This window comes from Acanthaster planci, linkage group LG01 (assembly GCF_054643075.1).
Source record: "Acanthaster planci isolate LZ-2023a linkage group LG01, COTS_SCS, whole genome shotgun sequence".
NCBI lineage: Eukaryota > Metazoa > Echinodermata > Asteroidea > Valvatida > Acanthasteridae > Acanthaster > Acanthaster planci.
The window spans coordinates 26,394,288-26,409,927 of NC_141777.1; the positions used below are offsets into that span (position 1 = coordinate 26,394,288).

General features: G+C 42.1%; 1 protein-coding gene across 2 annotated transcripts in view; it reads left to right on the forward strand.

Moving 5' to 3' along the window:
* The window catches only part of LOC110975172 (uncharacterized), a 30,761-nt gene that overhangs the window by 8,544 nt on the left and 6,577 nt on the right, over positions 1 to 15,640 (forward strand). For both annotated transcript variants that reach the window (XM_022227385.2, XM_022227384.2), the window contains exons 2-19: positions 1,153 to 1,244; positions 1,563 to 1,717; positions 2,054 to 2,184; positions 2,787 to 2,922; positions 3,907 to 4,001; positions 5,310 to 5,392; positions 5,982 to 6,165; positions 6,478 to 6,662; positions 7,282 to 7,383; positions 8,199 to 8,270; positions 8,449 to 8,499; positions 8,884 to 8,948; positions 9,705 to 9,845; positions 10,533 to 10,758; positions 11,973 to 12,019; positions 12,174 to 12,215; positions 13,217 to 13,406; positions 13,778 to 14,020. In XM_022227385.2, the coding sequence (XP_022083077.2) occupies positions 1,153 to 1,244; positions 1,563 to 1,717; positions 2,054 to 2,184; positions 2,787 to 2,922; positions 3,907 to 4,001; positions 5,310 to 5,392; positions 5,982 to 6,165; positions 6,478 to 6,662; positions 7,282 to 7,383; positions 8,199 to 8,270; positions 8,449 to 8,499; positions 8,884 to 8,948; positions 9,705 to 9,845; positions 10,533 to 10,758; positions 11,973 to 12,019; positions 12,174 to 12,215; positions 13,217 to 13,406; positions 13,778 to 14,020 (2,240 nt within the window). The remainder of the gene's footprint in view (positions 1 to 1,152; positions 1,245 to 1,562; positions 1,718 to 2,053; positions 2,185 to 2,786; positions 2,923 to 3,906; positions 4,002 to 5,309; positions 5,393 to 5,981; positions 6,166 to 6,477; positions 6,663 to 7,281; positions 7,384 to 8,198; positions 8,271 to 8,448; positions 8,500 to 8,883; positions 8,949 to 9,704; positions 9,846 to 10,532; positions 10,759 to 11,972; positions 12,020 to 12,173; positions 12,216 to 13,216; positions 13,407 to 13,777; positions 14,021 to 15,640) is intronic.

Sequence of the window (15,640 nt, forward strand, 5' to 3'; positions counted from 1 at the left end):
AGACAATGTACCATACAGTGCTGTGGCACTATGAATGCATGGATTAATTGTTCTCTGTGCGAGTAGCAATGGAAGTAACTTTGGCAAGAAGTATTAATTTGTAGCGCTAGGTCCTTCAGGCTCAGGCTATTACTTAGTAATTTGTAGTACTGAGTACTCTAAGCCAAACAATATGCTTGGCAGTTAGGGTTAATGCTTGATTCGTGTGACAAATTCAGTTTACAAATTTTCAGTGCTTTATTATGTGTGGGTATCTTTATTTGAAAGGTACTTTTTTTTTAGCCTCCGGTTAAAAACAATGATTGTGGATTGATTCTTGAACTTTATCAGATTGCCATCCAATCTAAGTGTTACACCATTGAACTGCTTTTGTTGTCAATAAATTCCCAAACCTGATAAATTACACAAATGCGTGCATGCGATATTAAGGCAGTGACATGCTGCAGTTGTTATATGTAACATGATTGAGAAAAACATGGTTAGGGAAACATCATTTATTTCAAAAGATTGTGAATACTGCCCTGCACTGATTAAGCTAGTGTAATCTCTTTTTAACCCTAACCCCCAAGGGTTGCTGGCCCTAACCTTCCCCATTCACACAAAGTTAAACACTCATATGGGACTTTGTGCACAGAGGCTGTTGGACTTTGTTTTTCTGAGGTACATGTATGCCAAACCCAATGCAAAGCCAGCTGTTATGGGGCCTACCAGACCTATCCCCACAGAATTAAACAGTTTTAAACTACCCTTTAATGCTGTGTGGTTGGGGAAGGTTAGGGTTAACGGTTCTAATGAGACGTGTTTTCCAACTTTTCCAGTAAAAATGAAGTCTCAAGAATGCTGCGGTACATCGTAGCTGTTAGCTTTATGCTTCATGTGCAATTTTAACTTCAGTGTCCAGCAGCTTCTTAGCGTGTGAATTTTACTGTTTACTGCTGCCTCCGCCAAGTTAATCAACCTTGAAGTACATGTAAACCTGTAGTTTTATGAAACCTTTGACATTAGTGGGAATAAAGTTTCCACTAGCAATTTATGACGGTAATAACAAAATTCACAAAGGGTACCTGCCTGTCATGTTTGTTCTGCACCCAGACAGAAAGGGAAATATTGCTGCTTGAAAATAACAAGTTTGCCCCCTTTCTGTTGTATTAGAGCACCGGGAGCCCAAGCGAGACACCCAGTTGGATGCTGTGTTGAATAACATCACCCCTGGTCAGGGAACCATGTTGCACCTAGCCTCAAAGGTATTAACTGAATCTGTTGATCGCTTGAAATGCTTGATTGGTTGTTGTCAATTTACAAATGCATGGAAAAAAGTGCATTTACATGTACATGTGCGTACGGGTAGTTCCTTCCTGGATCCTTTTTTGATTGTTATTTTTGAAGTTTCCTTTCTCAATTTGGCATTGAATTGTGACACAAAGATGTTACAAACATATACAACCATGCTGAAAAAAATGTTCGCAGGTATCTTGCAAAAGGTTCCTATGTTTTGACAGTGTACTTAATTTGTTTCCTTGTATTAAACATAAAGAGCCTGCTTATATTTTGTCTTGTTCCAGTTGGGTAATGCAGATGTCGTGCGTGCTCTCCTGATATCTGGTGCAGACCCATCAGTGCTTGATGAGGAAGGAGTCACAGCGTACGAGAGTTCATTTTCAGATCAGGTGACGCGAGTGTACCACGATGTACTACTGCAGGCTGTAGCCCAATCCAAGTGAGTCGCACACATCAAGCCCCTCATTGGCCTTAATGTGGCCGATGCGACACTGCAGTCCGGAAACATCTATTACGTTGTGGAGCCTCAACATGAATACCTATATTTGCCACGTCGGAATTTTCCTGTAATATGTATTGAATCCTTCAAAGTCAGCCATATATTTTTGCCATTGAGCCTAAATCCTCCAAAATCTTCCAGAACCACTTGCAGGACTTTGGAGCAGTTGGGTAGGCCAGGGTTAATACTCCATGGATTCAAACTAAAAGCAGGGCCACTCTGCACAAATTCATGGACATTGCAGTTCTCACCACATCTGCATTCTTACGGTTTCAGTGTGGCCTTAGCCAGGAATCTGCTGAAAGCAGGAGTTGATGTGAACATCGAAGACGACGCGGCAACCAGTAACTCAGCGCTACACTGGGCTGCATCCTATGGCAACAGGGAGACGGTCAAACTCCTACTCGGTGAGTAGTTTGTCTGTGCGTGGAGTCTGGCGTACCGAGGTAGGCGATATCAGCACCAATTTGATCAGTTGATTCAGGGTAGCATGGTTAGACTGATGATGACAAGCTCTGCAGTTGTAGGCCTCAGTTCAGTTCAGTAGTCCTCAGAATCAAGGAACACCTATCGATGAACAGCATTCTATGTACACAAGACAGTCGTCTGTTTTGAGGAAGTTCCAGACCTCCTTTCTGCAAGCGATGATTGTCCATCTCTGATATTCACATCATATTGACTGAGACAAGTCTTAACCCCTGCGTGGAAAAATTCCCCCCAAAATTAAACCATGAACAGATTCATTTCATTGTGGCAATGTGGCAACCTTCCTCTACATGTAGTTTGGTAATTCCGTCATTAACACATAGCTGGCTATGTACAAATCACAGCTTCGGCCAACTTTTAAACAAAGTAAAAATAACAAATTCTAAGAAACTTTTAAGAAAGACAATACCCTGGTGTATCATCGATGCTTTATTTAAAATTTGTTACATGTACATAGCAAGTTGCTTCAAGAAGACATTTGGTGCCTGGGTTTTAAAATTTGTGTTATTTTTCCACACCCCAGAAAACAAAGCAGATATCAATGCAGCCAACGTAGATGGGGCGACACCTTTGCACGATGCGGTAGCCAGGGGAGATGAGGGAATCATTTATGAACTTGTCGCCGGTGGAGCCAACCGGAAGGCTAAGGCAAAGAAAGGGTGAGTATGATTCTGGAATTCTGCGGGGAACATAGACAGTAACATGCCATTCACGAGTACCATGAAACGGTTCCTTCCTATTGGTTGAGAGCCTGTCTCCTGGCCGGTCTTATATGGCTGATAAAGGATTGGCTGATTCAGCTTGAGCACTTTTCTGGTTTCACGTGAAATTCAGAGTCATGAAATCTGGTCTCTGTACCCTTGTATTGGTTGAATCTTCACAATCTTCTCTTACGTTTTCCGAAGACCACAGTACAATTAGTCTGCATCTTAATGACAGTCCCAAATTCATACTACGGTAGCTTATAGCATTCCATGCCACCTCATCTAGTGCACACCACGTGCACGCCAATCTCCATATAAGGAGATCATTTACAACTACTTGCAAAAGGTACATATAATAAAGCTAAAGGTGGGTTCATATTTAAAAGAGAAGTAAATTGTAAAAAAAAAGAAGGAAATTTATAGTTTTTTTTTTTTTGTCTGACTTTATGTCTCATCAATGTATACTTTTCTGATCTGGTCTTAAAGGAATAAACAGTTACTCCCTGATTCTCATTCCCTTAAGTCATATCTCAAACACTGTGATTTCATTGCCCAAGAATGATCACGTGTCCGGGGGGAAAGCCCAAGGCAATCAAAGATCCCACTGCTACAGATTTGGTTTCCTGTAAGGGCAGTCACAGCTCTTAACTTTTGGACTTGAGTGGCGCACTGTACACTGAAACTGTAAATGACCGAAGGAAATGTCCCTTTAACCCACATGATGTTCTAAAGAAGCAACGACCATCATCGCAACAGTCAACAAACTATCAGTCAGTTTTACCCAGGCTTCCACTTGGTGCAATCTACCCGGTAATCCTTCCATTTGAATGGACCTACTTCTTGAGGTCGAGTTTTTATATTTCCTTCTGATATTTACAGTTGAGTTCTCTTTTTATGCATTCAGGGAGTAACTGTGTGTCTGTTTTGTTACCTTTTCAGGAAGTTTGCAGACAAGACGCCCATTTCCTTAGCGGAAGACAAACCAAAATTGAAGAGAGCGCTTGATGGTCTTAAACTTGCCAATGGGGATGTTAGTAAGTATTAAGCCAACTGTCCCCACACTCTGAAAGACAAGGGGATAACAAGATAATGATAGCGCTTTTTTGGTTTGAAATATCTGGCCGCAGGGCGGCATGCTCTTATGAACAGGATTCCAAGTTTGAACATGGCTGCACAAAAGTTGGAAAAGTTCTCTTCATGACGAGTCAGGGTTGATTCATTCGAGCTATCTCTACATTTCGGCTTGGATCCTGCTGGAATCTTCCCAGAATCCACCACTGTGCAGGAAGCCAGTAGTACGATCTCTCAACTTCAACTTTCTGAGGCAATCCTTCACGGTGTGTCAGTAATTCCGTATCTACAGATCTTTTAAAGTATTTGGGTGGGTTTGTGAGAGCGTCCACTCAGTGGTAACACAGAAATGTGGAAAACTAAATACATTTAAGAAGCAACATGTTTTAGGAAAATTAATTAGACCTTTGCCAACATTTCCTTAAAGTCAGATATGTATATTTGGGCAAATCTAGACTGATTTCCATGTCTTTTATGGCTAAATCTGTTTAGACAAACCATTTTTGCAAGCCTTCAACCAATCTAGATTTTTTTTTTTACAAATTGGACATTTGGATGCTTATGTCTGTAGCCTCAATACGCCACCCAGCACAGTTCTTTGCTTACTGCGTACCATCCATGCACATTTGACAGCAGTGTTAATTGAACATCTTAACCACTTAGCACCGGGGTATTTATCAATGTTGATGATGCTGGGCTTGCATAATTATCATGTTTTCCCATTTTCAAAATTCTTCAAAAATTCATCATTTCATTTAACGGACGTTTATAGCCGCACAAAGTAATCTTTAGGCACTACTCTAAGTTGACAGGTGACCTTCATTGAGGCCTGAGTATTTCTGCCAGGCCTGCAACCTTGTAAAAAGAGCCCAGATTGTGCAGTGTTATCTAACTTTGTTTTGTTCACAAACCTGCCACAGTGTGCTGCTGACCTCTTATCAGTAGGGGCCAGATTAGCGTGTGGCTCATCACTGCAATGGTGGAGCGCTTTTGTCCCCGGTGGTAATCCACTCGCTCTAAATGCCCCAAACCCTGGTATATGGTTTCAAAACAAGGCTGGATCATCTCCCCTTTTGAGAGTGAAAAATGTTGCTTATGCCCAACAGCCTGATCTTTCGTTCAGAGTACAGTCTTTTGTTACAGGGCTCTGTTCCCTTTGTCCGAGTTCAGAGACCCTGGCCAGCGCAAAACTTCTGCTCATTATTCGCAAAGTTATGAATTCCCCCTCCTATCACCAATCTGCATTTCTTGATTTTTCATCTCTTCCCCAGAAACAGCAAAGACAGCTGCCAAGTCCAAGCCCATCTCTCCACTTACGCCGCTGACTCCAATGTCAGACACAGACGTGCAACAGGTGAGAGACGGCCTTCCTCTGCTGTTTTGGAAAGCAAACCAAACACACCCTTAACATGCCCTGGGCTCATAACCCGCACAGTGCACATGTTCTCTGTCATTATTGGGGTTGAAGCAAGGTGACCGCAGAGCCATGGTTTTAGAAAGAGGCACAAATTTTTTTGTTTTCAAACTTTGATGAGAGAAAGGTGGTTTTTCTGGAGACTGTTTCATTTCGCTACATTCTCAAAACATTCAAGCTGCCCCTAAATTTATCGTCACCTCCCTGAAAGTTTGATTCGAGATCTGGACTTGCCTCCACATGAATTAGAAAAAAGACATTTAAGAGAGAGATTGGCAAAACACTGGAGCACCACTGGCATTGTGTGCCTGCATTCACACAAAAACTTAACAAATTTGCACAACGAGAGATGTGTACATCTTTCCAGCCTCTGTGAACTAGCGTACATACGTATGAAGTGTGTTATACCCAGAATTTGCATCACTGTGTAATCTAGCAGGCTGCAATTCTCACAGAAAATTTATTTCACGGATTACTTGTTGATTGATATAATGGAATTATTTTTTATACTCCCTTAATTTAAAAACAGAAGTTGTCAGAACTACTGACTACACAGAAGCATGCCAGACACTCACAGACTAGTCCGGTAACTGATGAAAAGTTCCAGCTCATTTGGCCCAAACCACAGAGCATGGTCAAGAAGACGGGGAACCCACTCAAACTCAAGCCCCATTTCCTTGTCCGGGTAGCCGCCGGGCCATCAGCAAGCAGTGGTACGTTCTCTCTCTAGTCACTGATAAGTGAGCTTTTCAATTTCAATCATGTGGTTACCTGTCCAGACAAAACACACCAGGTTTTAACAAAATAGATGTAGCCTGGCACTACTTAAAGTATTTGTTTATCAAAAGTTGGATACCAGCCAAGACGTTCTGCAGTATTTATTGATTTAAACTGGTTCACGGCGAGCTTGTGTTTAGAACAAAAAATAAAAACCCAATCCATGAAGTTTTGTCAGTGTGTTCGATTTTGTACAATTTGAGATTGTAAATGTTATTGTTTTTCTGTGTTTGTTCCCCCCAACTTAGATTATCTACAGCAGATGGTGGACATCTGGAGTATACACGGACCCATCTTAGGAGACATGGGCTTCAAGTGTATCCTGGAGTGTGCCGTCAGGAAAGAGTACCCAGACCCCTACATCCTGTGCCAGTACGTTCCCAATCTCTTCACGGGCAAAGAACAGTACAGGATCAGTGTCGCCGACAAACAGGTAAGAAAACCTCTGAAGGTGTTCTGTAGCACTGGTGATGTTTCTGCTTCAGCCTACAATGGACAGTATTCAACTCATAAAGGAGACCTTAGAATTTGTGCTGTTAAGGGATATGGCGCGTGGGAATAAAGACAGGAGTCTGTGGAGAAACGACTGATCCCAGTTGCATTTTGGTAATTTGTTTGATTTAATTTATAGTGCAGGATCATCCAGGCATTTCCAGTTTACAGGAGTGACGATGCAGAATCCCAAACCAAACGATTTTGGGGGGGTGGGGGAATTTTTTTTTTTTTAATTTGTTATAGCCTGTCTGAGGGGTGAGAATGAGACTAAACTTTGGGGAAATGAAAAAATTCTCCCGGAGGGAGGTACATGTAGTAGGCTTCCATTGCGATCCCCTCCCTTTTTTATCTGCCAGTGAACAGATTTGAGAATAATGTCAAATGAAAAATGGATAATTGTAGAGTGGGGAAATCATCGGTCTGAAGGTGCTTAGCACCGTATTGTCAGCTTAGCAGGCTTGTGAAATTGGGCTCAGTGACCCATTTGTTGTAAATAGACTTGTGTAATTTCACCATCTCAAACGTGTATTCCCTTGTTGCTCTCCTGTTGGATTCAGATGACTATCCAGTGTTCAGACTTCAGTGGGTTGTGGAATGCCAGTTGTACAGTGGTACAGCTCATCCGACTCTTCAACGAGGATGGTATTCCAGCAGTGCAGGTTAGTAGTATCGCTGTGACATTCAAATTTTAAAAGTTGTTGTTGTGTTTTTTGCCTGTTAAATTTCAGGTCCTGTGTTCTGAAAACTTGTGAGAAAAAACTAGTATAGATGTCTCAGCCACTCTGCTGCTGATCTTAACCACTTGCCGCTGGGGTTTCCGGTACGGGACACGTATTCTTTATACGTGTGGCCGGGGTCTCGGAAATCGGACAAAGGGAACTGGGCCTTGTAACAAAAGACCGTACTTGGGGCAAAAGACCAGGCTGCTGGGCATTACCAACATTTTTTCACTCTCAATCGTGGAGATAATCCAGCCTTGTTTGAAAACAGTCTACCACGGTTTTGGGGATTTAGCGCGAGCGGATTACCACTGGGGACAACAGCGCTCCACTGCCGCAGCGATGAGCCACACAGCACCGCTGCACGCTAATCTGGCTCCTATTGAAAAGAGGTCAGCAGCGCACTGTGTCAGGTTTGTGAACAAAAGAAAATTATGTAACACCGCACATCTGGGTTCTTTTTACAAGGCAGCAGGCCTGACCGAAATACTCCAGCATCAATAGATGATGTCTGTCTGATTAGAGTAGGAAACCAGACAGTGTAAGTGTCCAGTAAATGAAGATAGGAATATTTAAAACAGAAAAAAATTATAATTTTCCCGCCCCAACATCATCAACATTGATAACTGCCACCGGTGTTAAGTGGTCAATGGGGGTTGATGAATGGGATTGAATCTCATATCATTCAGATAGATGTGGTAAACATGTACGCAAAAGCAGAAAATGGAAAGTATTCATACTTTGTCTCTTTTCAGATTTCAGACTGGCCTGATCTTCGATACAGGGGCGTGTCCTTAGACATCTCGTGTGGGAGGGTGCCTAAATTAGTGAGTATCCAAGAAATATTTCAAGATGATACAAATCTTCCTCTTTTCTTTCTTTTTTTCTAGTTTACATTTTTATGTACTTATTTTGAGGTTTTAGCACACCTATTTTTAGCGGTCGAGAGAAACTGCTCACCCATTTTGTACTCCATAAATCGCTCTTTATTTTTTCTTTTTTCAGGATTTCCTGATGCACCTTGTCAACATATTAACCCTTCTGAAGTTTAATGAGGTATGTATAACCCTTTGATTGAAGCTGTTTTAATACAGAATCAGTTTATTTAATACCGCTACAAATTCTAGCATCAGAAAGCTTGTGTCTGACTAAATCGCTGTGTCATCCAGGAGCAGGTTTGAGCAAAGAACATTTTATCCACCACTGATCAATTTTGCATGGTACCCAGGATATACTTTGTGCACTCGTTACCAGGGGAAATTGACCAGTGGTTGACAAATGGTCATTGCTCAACCTTGCCCAGCTTTGAACCATTTTGTGCAGAGGTTTCAATGATACAAAAAACAAAGTAATATTCAAGATTTGTTGTTTGGACATTATCATCTAGAGATCTACCGAAAAAGTTACTTCATTTTTCTCTCTCAATTTTCTAAATCCCAGCTTCATCTGTACATGAAAAGCGTCGAAGGGGAGGAAGTTGAAGGAATCATGCCGTACTCTGAGAGGTGGGTACCAGGGAACATCAAGTAAACTTCAATTTGGAAGGAAAGGCAAAGCAGATTTCACATCAAACCTTTTGCAAAAGTCTCTAGCGCAGTGAATTGATCCGAATGCAGAAAATGTGGCGAGTCACCAAGGCTGTTTGTTTGTTAATCCTAGCCCCCCAGATCCTTCAATATCCTACAAGTCCTTCAAGTGGTTTTAGCAGATTTTCAAGGGTTGAAACAGGCCACGCCCATCAGCATTACATTACAACCCGGACTTGGTCTTCTTTGAAAGTTTAAGAATGGAAAATAAGCCATCAGCTTGCTGTGGATGAGAAGAGTTTAGAGGATTCAGGAAGGTTTCAGTAAGAACGTTGAGGGAGTTAGGGAGAAGGACCTTTTAATCAATCTTATCAAATGGAAACCAAGAGGAAATGTCAATATTGTCCACTCACACGTTCAAGAGGACGTGAAATTTAGTGTTGCATCAAAATGAAGAGTAGAGAGAAGTGTGTTAGGAGAGTCAGGGTACCTCTCCGTGTGTACACTTTTGGGTCCGTTCGGTATTTATATCTGTTCACCGCGTTTTACTCCTGTACATTTAAATGGACAACCTGTACAACCTATGCATACAGAACATATGCACCCTGATAACGCATTTTGAGGGGTATTATCAGTCCATCTTTAACTCATTTTGTTGACTTCAGTTGCATCTCTGTCGTGAGCTTTTTCACAAGTTTAATGGCTGTCTTTGGTTTTTTTTGCATGCCTCCACAGTGAGCTTCTGGATCTAGAGATTTATTCACGGTGGCGATACATGGACATCATTCCTCATTTAGACATTCATTCCAAGACGGAACTCGCTCCTAAGCAGATGGAGATGTTCAAGCAGATTCTGACTTCGTTCGGGTCGACAAGGTCAGAGTTGAACTTTGGTAATATTCACTAACCCAATAACGGGAGGTGATAAGTGGTGTCACGTGGAATATCGTCACATTATTTTATGGCACCAAGCATGTAGGAGTTTATGATGTCTTCTACTCGTGTCAGACAGGTGGACTGATCCAGTAAGCCCCCTGTGGGCACTCAACACATGCTCTTCTCCAATGCCACTTTGTATGTTCTAGCCGTGCGCATACGCACACAGACAGAATGTTTGACTTGGAGGGAGGATTGAAGGAACTGCCCAGAACTCTTCATTCAATACTAGAGTGTTTATAGTATCAACCGGCATTGTTAGTGTGTCCTGTGAAGTTAAAGCTGGTAGTATATGAACACATTTAGCCAGGCAAAAGAGCTGACCTTGTTCTACCTGCCCTCTGTGACCATCATGCTACACCAGAAGTTATGACTTGGGCGGGTTGTTGATGCTTTTTCTTTCTGCAATAAACATTAAGTTGGTTAGCTTTTTAGGAAATGGTTCCATGTGACCAGAACAAAGGATTTTGTTCATTCCTTGACAGCCCCTGCTTAATAATTTTTTTATGTATAGTAAACTAAAAAATGCAGTCTTAATACTTGGCACATGATCTGTGTTGTTCTTGCTTCTGATGTTCATCATCGTTCATCATGGTGAAGGCCTCTGTCCCCATCTCACACCCCTAGCTCGGTCAACATTGGTGCCACTCTCACCAAGAAGCTGCTGACCCCCCCGGAGGACAGCCTCGCTGGTGCCTCGCACATCGCCCAGCTGGACATGCAGGACCGTCTGCGCCTGATGGGCATCAAGGACAGCCACTGCGTGCGGTTGTGTGCCAACGAGGTGGACTTGAATGCGGAGATTGTTGCAAAGCTACCTGTGGGTAGTGTAGCAATGCACTACGGATGCAAGGTAAGCGCAGCACTGAATGTTGGAATCCAGTTGCAACTTGTACTGATTTCTGTTCTGGGAATCTTTGCATTTGTAATTTGTGACCCAGCGCATCAAAATCAGGAGTAAGTCGCAAATTGACTTTTTTGAGATATGTACGTGGTCGGAAAGAGAATTTTATTAGCTTTCAGATAGTACATATTATATTATATTCATATGGTACATATGTGGACGGTAACCTTTCATACATACACTTCCAAAATATACAAAAACCGCCACAGCAATTTTTTCAACATTCACCCATATCCCCACTTTACTCGGCCATTATGTAAAATGGCCTCGGCAACTTATTCCTGATTACGATGTGCTGGGTCACAAATTACAAATGCAAAGAGTACATTTGTACTTCCGCCATGATTTGTGCTCTTTCTTTTTTTAAACACAGTGTTTGAATCCAAACAATGAGCCTGAAGACCATATTTTGTTTCAGTAATAGGGTTTTAGCTTGCTTTAGAAAGATTAGACCGCCTTTTCTTATCTTGTGCCATTCAGTCTGGCATTCTGATTGAGTTAAATTTGTGAGTGGAAAACTTTAGTATTCATATAGATTTTCATCGTGCAAGATTCTTTAAAGTCGTAAATGCAAACATGGCTGTGGTAACCTCTGACACATGTTTTCAGGTTGGGTCATATCAGGAAAGACATCTCGGTTTTGATTTGTGTTGGCAAATAGCCACATTGAATTTATGCCGAGTTACTGTCATGCTGTAAAGCCAAATGAAAATAATCTCCAGTGTGAAAAAAAGCCATGGAACACGTCACAGCATTCAATTGTGTTTTGTGACTTGCATACATGTGCTTACATTGGAATTATCACACCAGATATATTATGGGTTGTAGTTCAGTGGGCGGCATGCGATTGACCTGTAACAACAGTCTGCAGCCCCTAACGGTCAGTCTAGGGTCCTTGCCACCCACAAACCATTCTGTGAATGGTCACCAGTAGACTGGTCAGTATGACTGCAGATAGATCAAGGCTTAGTGTGGTGCTGAGGTAGGAGTTGAAGCAGACTTGAGCTCCTTTGCGATGAATCACACACATTCACTGCAACTGATTTGTATTTCATTGTACCACAGAGCCTTTTCCTCAAAGAGGTCACTTCCCATGGTCAAAGTCAACTTGCGTAGGTTGCTTTATAGCTGCCAATGATTCATCCATTATTGATATTTCACAGGTTGATTATGACTACAGTGTGGCGTGCACAGCTCTCACAGAGGCAGGGTAAGCCCATCAATGCCCTTCGGTAGTCCTAACCATCGAAATAAGTACTCGCATAAATACAGACAGTGATGGACAAATTTGGAAGTACCTTTTGTGCATCCGTGAAAAAAACATCAACTCTGTCATTGTACATGTGTGTTTGTTTTTTTTTCAGAATGCCTTTCATGGTTTGTCCCGGGACTGCTGCGTGGGACAGGTAAGTCAGAAAGTGCAAGTAAGATTTTTCCATGTGTTGATTGTACCTTTCCCATTATTAACAGGGCACGAATTTAATATCAAATCAGTGCTCTAAAATATGTGATTGCCGAGCTTTGGGTAACTGAGTACCTTCTTCAGGGCAAGCAGATTTAGAACTCAGAGATTCAAAGCTCGGCAATCACATATTTCAGAGCACTGATTTGATATTATATTCTTGTCGATATTCTGATCACGGTGCTACGCAGCCCTTCCATATTAACAGGGCACTGTTCATTTCGTTTTTCCATACAGGGTTGTATTATTCTAATCACAACATCATACAAGACCATATTCAAGTTCATGTATTTTGAGATGGCAACATTTCCATATGTACTACCACCTGGGGTTCATTTTATTACTCTTGCAATAAACAGTATCATAATGATTTCAGAGTATCAGGCTGATTTTTGTCTGAATGTGTGCATTTTGTGCTTGTCTTGTTGATGCCAGAAATATTGTGCCTTCAGTAAAGTGACAGTGATCGGCCAGCATAATTGGTACACCGTATACAAATGCTGTATTCCTGAAAATTTGTGTCGTCTGTCCCATTTAAGTCACAATACATCAAACATTTTGCTTCAAAAGAACGCCCTTGAACTTCACGGTGCACATTATGCTGTTTGATATCATACATAAACCACAGAGCAAGGAAACAGATGTCTAGGGAAACTCAGATGTATTTGGAAACACGTAAATGACTTTGTGCTATTCACACACAGAGAACGTCCAGCTAAATTACATGCATCCAAAAAAGATGAAAAATTGCTGTGTCCTCATTCAGGAAACGGTACTGTGTGGCTTGCGCGGACAGACTGTTTGCTATAATGCGCTGTAACAAAAAAGCCTCATTCTTTTGTATCCCGTTGGTCGTTCTTACGATTAAGAATCACTTTCATTTATCAGACTCATCATGAACAAAGTTAAAGATGAAAAATTAACTCCTTTTGTAATCTATTTCAGCATTGTTGGCTGTCCAGAGGCGGCCATGAACAACATTCACAATGCTGTCCAATCAGCTGCCCTCTCTCCCTGTGCCATGGGTCTGCTGGTCACGGATTGGGCGGGATCCATGCACATCAACCAGCCCACTATCAGCTTCCCCGGTATTGCAACGGCCAGTGGCCTGGCATGGAATAAAAGCGTGCCTCTGGTGAGTTTCCAATTCAGGCCAAGTTTTTAGCAACGACTGGTTTTGAGGGGAGTGAGTTGCTGCTTCCGAGAATTTCGTGCATGGATTGATTGGACTGTCCATCTGTCCATGAACTCGTGAGTCATACTCCATGATGATCATACCTACTTGACCATATTAGTCTTTAATCCTTCAAGATTTACATCGATCTGTGAACACTGCAGGTCGTTTTTATCGATCGTTGTGAATGTAAAGCAAGCATCCTCGTTCAGGACTGACTTTGGCGCTTTTTTGCCACTTACTATTTGCATGCCTGTATTATGAGGACCTCAAGTACTGTTTGAGCATCTTGAAACTTATACTCCCTCCTCTGTATCTCTCTCTCATCACAGGATTTCGTCAGTACCAAGCTTGCAGACATCATCAACCACTATTTCTTCATGGACGGCGCCTGCGGCTTGGGCCAGGTGATCGTGGAGCTGGGGCGGGCTGAGACTTTCCTGACTCGGTCAGCTTGGGACATGGCCGAGGGTCAGCTTGCCAACATCCCCAATCCCAAGGGTTCTTTCCTGTGCCAGCTCATCACCAGACCAGACGACGTGGACTTGAAACATGTCACCCCCGAAGTCATACAGGTAGCGTATTGTTTCAAACAAACTCCTGGAAACTTGACATCGGAACAGGAAAAAAAAACATGCCATAAATCTGCTGACCTTGAAAATGTGGCAATCATACCTACTTGTTCTAATGCCAACCAGGCCTTGGAACTTGTTGCTTTTGGCAGGAATTGAAAGGATTCATAGTTAACTAATGTCAAGCTAGATCAGCAACTATTGTTCACTGCTGGTTTGAACTTGGCCTTAGCCGAAGTGGCAGCGCATATGGTGTTAATGATCTTTTGTATTTAACTCTAATTTCCTTGGACCACTCAAAATCCACAAGGGGTTTGAACAACTTGCTGGCTGAAAGTTTTGATTTTTGAGAAAGACAACATATTGTGGCCAAATTTGGAATTACAGCCAAATGCTACAAATAGTGCTTTGCGAGAGTCATTTGAACAGTATTTGCACAACATTTCCCACTGCAACATCTTTTTTTACACCTTTGGGTGCACCCACAGAGCCATATCTGCTACCACAAGAGGCTGTTCACAGCAGCCTTGTCCAATGCAAATCCATCTCCACAGTACCCATCCTAAATCTCTCTGGAAATGTTGGTTACATTTTATAAGTCAAAACTTTAAAAAAATTACGCATTTGAAAAATATTTGCATAATTTTGGGTAGTACGTAGGATTTTTATTTTATTTTAAAAAAAAGGCCTTTTTAAGAGCTTTAAAATGATGTAAATTTTATCTCTGTCGGTGCTTTATGTCAGGAGATATGGCTGTCCAAACAAAGGAGGTCAAGCTAATTAGTCAAAAGTTTGTTAACCCATATCTCAAAAGCCTCTTGTTGGGCTTTGATACCCCTTGAAAACTACAGAAATGATATTTGGTTCCTGCACAGTGATGGATTTTAGAGGATTCAGTAAGGCCCCTTACTAATATTTAAGGGGATATATAGTTCAACTTAAGAAGTCAGGACTGTTCCAAAGTCAGGACTGTTCAGAAGTCAGGACTGTTCAGAAGTCAGGACTGTTCCAAAGTCAGGACTGTTCAGAAGTCAGGACTGTTCAGAAGTCAGGACTGTTCCAAAGTCAGGACTGTTCAGAAGTCAGGACTGTTCCAAAGTCAGGACTGTTCAGAAGTCAGGACTGTCCCAAAGTCAGGACTGTTCAGAAGTCAGGACTGTTCCAAAGTCAGGACTGTTCCGAAGTCAGGACTGTTCCAAAGTCAGGACTGTTCAGAAGTCAGGACTGTTCCAAAGTCAGGACTGTTCAGAAGTCAGGACTGTTCAGAAGTCAGGACTGTTTAGAAGTCAGGACTGTTCAGAAGTCAGGACTGTTCAGAAGTCAGGCCTGTTTGGAAGTCAGGACTGTTCAGAAGTCAGGACTGTTCAGAAGTCAGGACTGTTCCAAAGTCAGGACTGTTCAGAAGTCAGGACTGTTCCAAAGTCAGGACTGTTCAGAAGTCAGGACTGTTCCAAAGTCAGGACTGTTCAGAAGTCAGGACTGTTTAGAAGTCAGGACTGTTCAGAAGTCAGGACTGTTTAGAAGTCAGGACTGTTCCGAAGTCAGGACTGTTCCAAAGTCAGGACTGTTCAGAAGTCAGGACTGTTCAGAAGTCAGGACTGTTTGGAAGTCAGGACTGTTCCG